The following is a 12057-nucleotide window of genomic DNA, read 5'->3' on the forward strand; positions in this document are numbered from 1 at the left end:
GTGCTGCCTTGAAGCGTCGATTTCCTCCTCCCCTTCACTTTCTTGAGGACCTACTATCGCCCCTCTTTTCAACTTGCTTGTCTGTCGCCCCGTCATCCTCACCCTGGCCGCCAGCAGCCTCATCGTCCACCGTATCCCCCCCTCTTCTACCACATCAATATCTCAATGGGCCTCGATGAATTGAAGAATGAGGACGATGAAGATAAGGAGGTTGTCTCTTGAACCTATGAAGGGCAATGGTCAAGACACTGCTTTCCTCCTCCCCTCCTCTTTCTTGAGGATCTACCACCACCCCTCTTTCTAATATGCTTAACTGTCACCTTGTCATCCCCACCTTAGCTTGCGATGATCTCATCACCCACCCCAGCCTCACCATCTCTTACCACATCAGCATCATAATAGGCCTCGATGAATCAAAGCACGAGGACGACAAAGAGGAGTAGGCTGTCTCTCGAACATGTGAAGGGCAATGACCAACGCACCACCTCGAAACACCACTTTCCTCCTCCCCTCTTCTTTCTTGAGAACCTACCCCTCTTTCCAACCTACTCGCTCATTGCCTCGTTATCCCGACCTTGGTCAATGGTGGCCTCATTATTCACCCCAACCTCACTCTCTCCTACCACATTGGTGTCTCTCGATCCTTTGAAGGGCAACGGCTAAAGTGTCGTGATGCTCCCATTGTTTGCCGAGGTTGATGAGTTATTGGACCTCTTGAGTATAACACCGACTAGAATCAAGGATCAGAGTATTGTAATGGCCCAAGTAGTAGCAACAATTCCCGTACAACCATGAGAAGAGTAAAGATGATGTACCAAGGTGAAGATCCTATTATTAAGTTATTGAATAATGAAGCCCAAACTGGACTCAATTATAAGAAAAGAGAGATCGGATCCACGAGTGACATCGGTAAGTATTTAAATTTTTTTTATTTTGAATTACTATGTTGAATGCAGATTTGTCGAATCATAATATGTGTTATATTTTATCTTAATAATGTAAATTAAGAATTTTTTTAAAAATACTAAAATAAAGTATAATAGATAATATAATTCAAAAAATAAATTAATTTTTCTTTTATATCGAATATGTCAAGAACTACTTGATCTGCACTATATGTAATAAAAATGCTACTTACATAGCATCATTGAAGCTTAATACATTTTGATCAAGTTTGTACCAAGATATAAGAAAAAAAAAAGGCTTAAAACTGAGTCAGCTAGAAAAGTGATCCATTTAATAATTAGATATATAGAATTATAGATATTGCAATGAGAATTTTATAATTTATAGTTATATATTTCTTATAGAATATATATATAATTTTTATTTAATATGTCAGTTGAGTTATTTTTATTTTTGTTATGTTTATGGTGTTTTTATCTCTTATTATATATGATCTTCTTATTAACGGTAGGAGATGAAATATAAAATTAGTTGGCAAATACTATGTATAAGAGGAGGCCAAGAAAATTGATCAATATGAGATAAACTTGTAAGTATAAAATCTATAATTATGTTATATCTGAAATACAGAAATAACTTATATGTCAGGATTGAAATCAAGTGTATAGATCTAATTATTATGATGCGTACCTTTTGATGTAATCTCTTCAGAGATCTTGATTGATCTGCTAAGCACCGTCTTTGATCCAAGATTACTGCAGCCACCGATCCAAGATTCCTGCAGGCACCGTCACCGTCTACCGTCACTGTCTACCGTCACCGTCTGCAAGGAGTAGATCCTTTCTCCTCTCTTCCTATCCTTTGACAGGACCTATTGAGAGTGATGGATTTTGGGGAGAAAGGGGTTTTGGGGGAGAAACTGAAATCCCTCAAAAGAGAGGTGCGGCGCTGTACGTAACGTGTCAACGCTCTCTCAACCCCTAAAGGTCCTATTCACAAAATCTAACAAAACTTTACTCAAGTTATATATAAATTGAACCAGCTTAAACAATATATCGTCATATTATTAGAAGATGAAGAAAAGGATAATAATGATGGTGAAGATACAATAGTTGCTACAAAGTGGATAACAAAAGTAAAAATAAATTATAATATCCATACTTTGATATTAGAGATGATAAGAATAATCATGATTTTTAATTTAAAATATGTTTTGATAATGTTGAAAAGTTTTATATTGCGATCAAGTAACATATTATTTCTATGGGCAAACAACTTGGATACGTAAAGAATGATAAGGATAGGACTAGGGTGGCATACCAAGTTGGATATGACTATATGATATATGCATAAAAAATGTAAGGATAAACTATTTTATAAATAAAAATTTTAAATATATAATATTAACGTGGAAGATCATTTAATAATCCTCTGGCTACAATTAAGTGGTTGATCGATAAGTACTAATTAGAATGAATCTCACTTGACCAATTAAGTTTTTAAATATAATAATCCAATAAAAATATACATTAAATATTCATATATATATATATATATATGTATATATATGTATATGTATATATATGTATATGTATATGTATATATATGTATATGTATATGTATATATATGTATATGTATATGTATATATATATATGTATATATGTATATGTATATGTATATGTATATATATATATACATATACATATACATATATACATATATATATATACATATACATATACATATACATATATATATATATACATATACATATATATATATATACATATACATATATATATATATATATAGATATATATATATATATATATATACATATACATATACATATACATATATATATATATACATATACATATATATATATATATATATATATATATATATATATATATATATATATATATATAGTGTATAGTGTATAAATCTTTGCCAAGCACAGTTGTGGGGAATACGAAATCATTTAGTGAATGTGGATGTTGAGCTTCATCATCTTCTTCCTTGAGCAATTGCTCACTGATCTCTTCTCTAGCTGCATTCTCAAGTAGTTCCACAACCCTATCTTCACCTCTTAAAATAGATACAATTGCTCACGATTACTGCTATCTTACAAAAGAAATATATCTTTTCAGTACAAACTATCAAGTAAAAAAAAATCCAATTGACAGGAACAAGAAAAAAAAAAAGGAAAATCTTACCAAGACAGGCAACCAAAGTAGCACCAGAAATAATACAAAGGCAAATGCTTCATAGCAATTCCTTAAGACGCCGCAAACCATAGAAAATTTTGAGTTCCGTAGTTGATATTATCTGACAAGCAAAAAACACTGCAGATTATTGACATAAGAAAGCCAAGTAAAGAGTTCAAAAGCCTGCAAATGGACAATACACTCGTAAATATAATATCTTCAACTTTAAAAAGAATTAAAGAAGTACCATAAGCCAGTAAATCAAAATTGTACTGTCTTAAACATCATGGTTGATGATAAAAGAGGACACAAACAAATGCTCGTTCTTGCAAGACTAATGCCCATTCCCCCAATGTATAGCAGCGACCAACAAAGTTCCTTAAAACGAAGAACTTATTGCAGTAACTCGTCTTGCACAAGAAGGTAGGAAACAGAGATTCCAATACAATTCTCTTTGGACTTCGGGCATCTCCTACTTCTGACCGCCCAAGTGCTTTGAAGAGTTTTTGGCATTGGTTGTCCATAATGCTTGCTATGCATATTGGTTTGCAAGTATGTGATAAGAAGACAATAAGAAAGAGGAATCTAGAAAGCATTGGGATTGTACTTGGAATTTGAAGTTAGTACTAAGCTCAAGTCAGTGGTGTGTCCACGTCATCACACAATATCATTGAAATAGATGTATGTGTATGTTTATACATGATTAGACAAGGTAGGAGTCCAGGAAGATATAAGCAATACTTACAGACTCAGTGGCATATACTGGAACCATGAATAGACACCGATGATCCATTTCTGTTCCTATAAACATCAAATGCAAACAGTCCTAACTTCAAAATATGTCAAATAATTGAAACATTACGATTTGTTGTTATTATTATTGTCGTTGTTATTATTGTTTTAAGACATTCCTATTACCCACATGGAATGTCTTTTTTGTGGAGGTTTAAATCTTTATGATGTCGATGCAAACATAATTTTACTAGTTTAAACACTGATATTATGGTCTATATTAGAAATTGATCGTGCTATATTTCACATATTTACGTTATCTAGATAAAAGGAAAGCGTAGTAGATTTTGTAATATAATGGTTCAAGAGGTAGTCTTCTCTTCGTTAGCCTCGTGTGCTCTGATTTGTTTAGGACTTATTTTATGTGATTTTATTGATGGCAAAATCTAAAGAAAACTTTACTAAATAATATCTTATATATCATTATCGAATTATATTACAAATACAAATGATTCAAAATAATTTTACTATACCTTCGACTCGTTAAAATATTATTAATGACATCAAATCGTTATCACTAATTTTTTTTATGTTTCAAGAAAGGACAATCGAGTGGTCAACAAATTAACAAATTACTCTATATTTACTCTATATTCTTTTGCATTAATTTGCTCGAATATTCCAAAATATCTAATCTTGGACTTGGATGCAAGTGTGATTCGTCAACTTTTGTGAGGGCTGCTAGTGGTCTAACTTGAGACCATTCAGATCAGATCTAATTATTATAATAAGACTGGGAATAATGGATTTTCCATCACATTCTAACTTTTGTTAAGTAATATATTTATCCTTTTTGGAAGAAAAAAAGCAGTAAAATTACTCTTTTGTGACCTAATTACAAAGGAAATAATGGGGAATTGCTATGACTGATCATCTTAGTCCTTAAATGACACATTAATGTGTAGAAAATTGTAGTTTTTAAGCCAATACATATATGTATATATAATTGGATATTTCATCCACAGTACGCCAGAAATATAACCTAACATCATTCTCCTTCTTTAATCTTTCACAAGTCAGAATCGAAAGTCCAATCCCCTTTTGTTCCCACAACACCTTTTGAGCAGACTTCTCTCACCTCCCTCCCATGTCTAACGTCACATCAAGCTGTCGCCGGAGCCAATCCTCCGCTACGAGCTGATTCCACCATGAAATCTTGCGATCCACCACCATCTTCCTCCTCTGTTTCCCACAGGAACCCAGCATACGCAGCAAGAACATGGCTGCCATGGCAAACAAATCGACAGTGAGAAGCTGTTGTCAGCTCTGAGAACTCACGGTTCTCCAAGCGACACGATTCCAGAGCAATTTGTGCTTGAGCCATGGATGTTTACCTGTCCTGTGGTGCTGCCTGAACTGCCTGTTGGAAGTAGCTGCAAGCTCGTTCTTCGTCGTGGTGCAGCTCCCACACCAACTTAGCATACTGTGACAGGATTTCGCCATCACCAGGATCCACAAGTATAGCACGAGAATAATACTCCTCCGCTCTTTTCAGATCTCCCTTGGCCTACAATACGAAAGAATTTAGTATAGCAATCGACGGATAATTGAGATATGGTGAAATCATTCGAGGCAAAGAATGCTTCTCTTTCATACAAAGCCGATGTGAAGCAGCAGCAACGATAGCAACGATACCTGGTAGAGATACTGCGCATAATTCCTCAGGAACAGAGCATTGCTGGGGTTCTCCTCCACCATCTTCTTGTAGTACGTCTCCACATCCGACTGCTCTCCGCCGTTGCCCGTCAAAACATCCCACTTACCACTGCGGCCGCCGCCGATGCCACCATCACCACCGCCCGCGGTCAGTAACCCGGATCCGACCCGGTCGATCCCGAGCCCCCTCGCGAGGAACAAAGGTGGTGGCGCGGGGCTTTCGACCTCGGGATTCGGATGTTTCAACCCACCTTTTCGATCGTTGCTCGCGAAGCCAAATCCTCCAACCGCGCCCTGCCCGTCATTCGCTTGGTCATCTTCCTCCTCCTCCTCCTCCTCTTCTGGCAGAGTGTTTGGATTGCGCACGGAGAATGAAGGAATGCTCTCGAGAGCTGGATGGGCGCGTCGAGCGGAGGAGCACTTCAGGGACGGGGGGAGGAGGTGGTTGTGATGGTTGGGGTCGTCAGACTGGTCGGAGAGGAAGGAGTGGAGATTGCCGTCGGAGCGGCTTCTCCGGATGCCGAGGGACGGGCTCTGGTCGTGAAGGCCATCTGAGGCAGGGGAGAAGTGGCAGGATAAGGTGTGAAGGTTGGGGTTGGGAGAGTTGTGGGGGTGGAAGTTGTTGGGGCTCTCGGAGAAGTGAAGGGAAGAGGAAGAGGAGAGGAGGGAGCCAAGAATTGGTGTCGACGAACTCCTTAGCATCATCATATATTCACTCTTCCAAGATGAATGACGCCTTGGAGAGCGAAGCAAGAGAGAGTGTGGAGACTAACTTAGCGAGGAAGATTAGAGGAGGCAAAACGCCGTGGAACAAGAAAGATTGCAGGTTTTATAAGGCCCCAGGGAGAGGAAGAGGTGATCTCGTTCTTGGCTACCGCTGACGACTAGTCTGCTCGGCGTTTTGACGGTGGGAATTGAAGGAGGATTCTTCGAGCAGTGGCGAAAGCCACCGCACGTTTCCTGCGGTGGGAGCACGCGACAACGTCGCCTTCAACCTGTTTTCCAGCTGTAACGTGACGTGCGTGTGTGTGCGCGTGAGAGAGAGAGAGAGGGGGGGGGAGAGGGAGGAGGTGAGAAATCTGTGAACGTAGTTCAGTTGTCTTCTTCGATCGCCTCGCCAGCCTTCTTCTTCGCGATTTCCTCACCTCGAAGGGACGTCGCCGTCAAACACGTGTAGTAGACGGTAGACGTGCCCTCCAAGAAGCCCGCACGTGAGCCGGACCTATGTGCCGAGGCAGCATCTGCAGTAAGATTTGAGTGACGAAAAAATCATGCATTGTGTGGTGCTATGATTGATGCAGCCAACGTGTATAATTCGCTAATGTGAACTTTCTTTATGAGTTGGATTATTAATTTAAGTTGGACGATTTGCTTTAAAAAAAATTTCTTTTTAGTTTTTCATAAAATAATTTATATATTTTATTTTTAAGTTAATCGTTTTTTTAAATCTCATATATATTCTTATTCATTCCGTATTCACTTCTATCACCTATACCCTATCATGAAATGATAATCCTTTCCTATTTTTGCCTCTACTTCACTGTTCACCCTTCGGGCATTGTCAAGTCATCTCTTCCTTCGTCGTCATTCGCTTTTATTGTCTATCGTTTTCTCTTTTTTCTTTCGTTGTTCCCCTCATGTTCCTACTCTTTCTTATTTTTCATCATTTGTCCTTTCTTATTGTCTATCGTTTTTTCCTCTTTCTTTCCTCACTCTTTCTTATCTCTCATCGCTCGTTCTTCGTCGTCACCAATTGCCTCCTTTCACTTGCTCTTTCATGCTTTTCTCCTTGAAAATGATGTTGACTTACATTAGGAATTAGGAACAAGGATTAAATGCGATGAGTGAGTAGCATTACACAGAGGTGATAAAGCCTCACTACAGGATGAAAACGACGGAGATGATAATAAGAAAAGATAAAGGTATTTATGAGATTAATAAAGTAGAGATACTATTTTAAAAATAAAAAAATATCAGGACTTTGTGAAAAAAAAATATCTATTTAAATTTAAATATTTTAATTTTTCTTATACCATTAAAATAGTATGGCCTACAATATCAATCGAATCATGTGTTGGTTTTGGACCATCTACACGAGCCAGATTACTATGTGGAGACATATCAAAGCTTCGAGATAACACTGTGTTGTTCTTTCCCTCTGACCGAGAAAAATACAAGAGAAATTTCGGCTTCTTTTCATGTCATGTATTCGTGTTCGATTGAAACAAGAAATGATATGATTCTTCTTGGGGTGGCCATCTCGCTCCTATTTAGCTTCATGAGATGATCACAGCAATGACGAAACACATGAACATCAAAATTACTCTCTCTCTCTCTCTTCGAGGTTAAAATGACTTATAAAACTATACAAAAGAAAGAGAAGCTTAAAAGCACGTATAATGACAACGTATGACTTCAAAAATAATTTATCGTTTCTTGTCATGTGAGTATCCATCCACACGATTTTTCTCTTATCACCCAACAATTTGATTCAAACATCATTTCTAATTATTAATTAAAATGTGAAATCTCATCTTAACAAAACCAAACACTATTGAGATCATTATGCATCCAAATATTGTTGTTCTTGAACAAAGAAGCGATTTTGATTTCAAATTCATTGGTGGACGAGAACATGGTGCCGCAAATCTTGTTTCGTCTTTTGTCGAGTACTAACAAGTTAAGGTATATTTTGAATGATCATAAATTAATATTTTATATTTTTAAATAAGATTAAATAGAATTTTAGAGATAAAAATTTTAATTTAAAATATATTTTAAATTTGTTTTAAATAAAATTAGATAGAATTGTAGAGATTATGAACTCTTATTTATATTTATAAATAGATGGTATCTATAAATCAATTCAAGTCTCAAGTATTAAGATAAGTCTAAGAATCATTATTATTATTATTTAATTTGATCTTGAGTTAGTAGTATTTTATTATTATTATTATTATTATTATTATTATTATTAAAAATTACACTTACGTGGAGCGGGAGGAGGCAGCAGCCCGCTGGAGGAGCTGCGACGCCGGCCAAGTGGCCAGGTCAGTCGGATCTCCGCTCTTCCCCTCTTAATTATTCTTCTCGATGGGCTTGTAGGGATCTTCGCCTGTTCTTAGGGTTCGTAGGGATCTATCCGATAGGGTTTCGATTTGAAACGGAGAGAGAAAAATCCTTCCATCCTTCCTTTCTCCGTCTTGCTCGCTGTTGTTGTACAGCAAACAATTCGTTGCAGCATTTCTTGTCTTGTCAATCTTTGTCACATACCCGAAAACTGTCGTAGTCTGCATCATTGGAATGGTCACCTCAACTCGTGCTACTGGTTGATTCCATGGTATCTATAGAGATCCTTCCTCCAAAGTCAATGCATGAGCACTAAAACATTTTGTAGGTTAGGCTTATCATTAATACGTCCACAACAAATTGGCAGAGTTAAGCCGTCTTCATGTGTTTTCATTTATTTAATCGAATAAACACAATATTTTGATTACTGGAATCGCCACAAAAACCAAAAGAATCCACCTTATGAATGGTTGACATTTAGTACCATGAAACATTCATGTCATACCTTTGTTCGCACGATTGCTTGCTGCTTGAGAAGATGCAAACTTTTGAGGGTTCTTTGGTTTTCTTTTTCTCTATTTGTTCCCATCACATTTCTTATCTTTTAATAACCTCAAATCTCTTCTAAGGTAAATAGTGGACATTAATCGTGTTGCATACCGATAACTTATGTAGCTGACCCCATAAACGGGTGGTGTTAAATCTCGTATTTTGATGATGAAACCTCTTAATATATGTTTATGATTTAATCTGCGTTTTGAGTGGCGCATGATGCTTCGATTAGGATGAGACAATTAAAACAGGAAAACTCATGTTGTGCCAGAGGAACATGTCAGAAGATTGGACGTTAGGCCGGTGGATCGATCGACGTATCGACAGATGGCTTCGGATCGTGGACTCGGGCATCGGGCCAAGAAGAGCGGGTATTGTGCCAAGGATATCGGAGTTGCGGAGTCAACTCGCCGATTGGGTAATAGGCCGCAAGAGAGGACGATGCGCCGAATAATCGGACGAAGCATCGAGGGACCAATGACATGTCGGACAACTTGGTTAATTGCTTATGATTAATTGTCTCGATCGAAGTTTTGTTTTACATGTGCAGGATTAACTACGATGGAAGAAAGACATGCAGTAGGAGTTACGTCGGAGTCAAGACTATGATCACGTTAGGAGTTCGAGAGTTCAACGGAAGTCCAGACGATCGTCGGAGGTTCTGCGGGAACAAATCCGAGAAGTCCAGCAGCTTGCCAAAGAAGCTCATCGGAACTCGCCAAGTGGATCGTCGCAAGTCCAGGAGTTTGCCGGAAGTCCGCCGGAGCATCGCCGAAGGTTCGTCGGATATTCGCCGAAAGCTCGCCGGAAGAAGCGATTGACACACCAGAGCAAGTTACAGTAAATGTCTTAAGAAATATCATAGTTAGCTTGTAGATTAAGTTAGGAATGAGAGGTGATCCCATTAACTTAATCTGGGGTCAATTGGGCCCTTGACAGACCTAAATTGGGCCGAATGGATCAACCCATTCGGGCCAGAATTCCTGCTAGGCGGTGGCACCGCCCAAGAGATGGTCTCCCAAGAAAGCTGGGCGGTGCAACCGCCCCTGACATGAGGTGGCACCGCCCAGAGGCTCAGTTTTCGAGCTCTGCCAGGCGGTGCAACCGCCAGACCCCGAAATTTCGGGAGATGACAGTTTTGAGCTCCAAATTCAAACCAGTTTGGAGCCTATAAATACCCCTCCCATCCCTGGGTAAAACACACAAGCACAGAGAGATTAAAAGAGAGAAAACGCTGCTGCAATCTCTAGAATTTCCCTCCTCTAGCTTAAGTGTTAGAATTCTGTTTAAGAGAGGAGAGTGAGTGCTTGTAAGGGTTGTCTCCTAAACCCAGTAACAGGAGAAGAGGGGTGTAAGGAGATTGATCTTCGCTTAGTAAAGGAAGATCGTTAGTGGATACCAGTGGTCTCGACGGAAGAGGAATCAGAGGAGTGGATGTAGGTCACGATTGACCGAACCACTATAAACTCTCGTCTTCTCTAGTTTGTATTTATTTTTGCTGCTTACCTTACTGCAAACCTCCACATGTGCTTTACTTCATCATTACTTTTGCTACACTCATTTACGAACTCGCTTTCAAGTTAAGTTTCCGAAAACGATTTTATGTCAGAAACGATTTCATCGTACGAACGCAATTTTAAACATCGAAAGTTTTTCGCTGTACTAATTCAACCCCCTCTTAGTGCTCTTGATCCTAATAGGTGGTGTGACCTTTAGATTTGGATATGGATTATGAGATGTGGAACATCCAATTGACATAATTCTTAAGAGGTTCTTGATTTTAGGTCCATTAGATACGCAGCTTTTCCATCTTCTTTTTCTCTTTTTAATGCTTTCAGCTTAAATTAACCTCTTCAGACATATGTTCTCCTTGAAACCTTCGTGCCATTTATTCCTTTTGTGAATCCTTATTATTTGTTACAATTGTATATTGTTGTTTTCCCCTAACAAATTCTAAATTCAAAATGTTTCAAATTTAATTAGAAATTTTGGAATATTCTATCCCAACAAATTATTTTTTATCTTTTTTTAACTAGATAAATAAATTTAATATTAATCTAAAAAAAATTAAGTTTTAATTTAATAATTTAATCTTAATTTTAAGTTTTAATTTAATAATTCTCTCATCCCAAAAATAGGTGTTTTAACTATCCGAATTTATTAAATTTATAATTTTTTACTTTACTATTGATGATATAAAATATTTTTGTTATCAATATTAATTTTATAAATTTTTTTTACCCATTATGGCAAATTTTTAGAATACAAAACATGAAATTTAACATTAAAAATTATTCAAACGCAAATTATAGATTGTAAAATCAGATTATATTGTTGATTATACTATTTATCTATTTTTTGTTAATTTCGTATGCTGTATTTATATTTTTTATGATTTATAGAATTTTTAACTCAATTTTATTCATTGTTTATAATTTTAATTAATAAAAAATAGTGTTTAGATTTTGTAACTCATGCTTCTATTTTATTTAAATGATTATGCAGGTATAAAACTTAAATTCCTTTTTTTGGATTTTTTTTATCGACTATATGAATTACTGTACAATTTTAGGTATCTCTGAACAAATAATTAGATGAAAAATCAGAATTAAAATTGATCTGACTCAGACCGGATCTGAGTCAGACCAGGCGATCGGGCTCGGTCGGACCCAACCAGTCTGTGGCGTGGCTTGATCCAGGTGCAGACTCGACCTGGCTTGGTCCGGCTCGACCTTGAGCCTGGGTTCCGGTTCGACTCGATCCCAGTGTCTCAACTTAACATGCTCGGCCCGGCCAAGGAGCGGGCTGCAGCAGCCCGCTGTTTTGGCTCGGCCCTTTCGTGCAGGTTGCAGCCCAGGCGCGCCCACGGGT

The 12057-nt window shown here is 37.5% G+C and overlaps 1 protein-coding gene across 1 annotated transcript; it reads right to left on the reverse strand.

Moving 5' to 3' along the window:
* Positions 1-4809: 4809 nt before the first annotated feature.
* LOC135637275 (uncharacterized) lies at positions 4810-6475 on the reverse strand. The gene is made up of 3 exons (XM_065149896.1): positions 5545-6475; positions 5244-5416; positions 4810-5132 (listed from the first exon to the last, which is right to left on the reverse strand). The coding sequence occupies exons 1-3, from the start codon at positions 6271-6273 to the stop codon at positions 5012-5014; spliced, it is 1023 nt and encodes a 340-aa protein (XP_065005968.1). The 5' UTR covers positions 6274-6475; the 3' UTR covers positions 4810-5011.
* Between the last annotated feature and the right edge of the window lie 5582 nt (positions 6476-12057).

Source organism: Musa acuminata, chromosome BXJ3-4 (assembly GCF_036884655.1).
Source record: "Musa acuminata AAA Group cultivar baxijiao chromosome BXJ3-4, Cavendish_Baxijiao_AAA, whole genome shotgun sequence".
Classification (NCBI taxonomy): domain Eukaryota; kingdom Viridiplantae; phylum Streptophyta; class Magnoliopsida; order Zingiberales; family Musaceae; genus Musa; species Musa acuminata.

Excerpts from the sequence above, each read along its gene's own strand:
- LOC135637275 (XM_065149896.1), bottom strand. The coding sequence starts at position 6,273 with ATGATGATGCTAAGGAGTTCGTCGACACCAATTCTTGGCTCCCTCCTC. Across the intron at positions 5,417-5,544 it reads ATGCGCAGTATCTCTACCAG|GCCAAGGGAGATCTGAAAAG; the intron begins GTATCGTTGCTA and ends TTCGTATTGTAG. Across the intron at positions 5,133-5,243 it reads CAGGCAGCACCACAGGACAG|CCATGTTCTTGCTGCGTATG; the intron begins GTAAACATCCAT and ends TTGCCATGGCAG.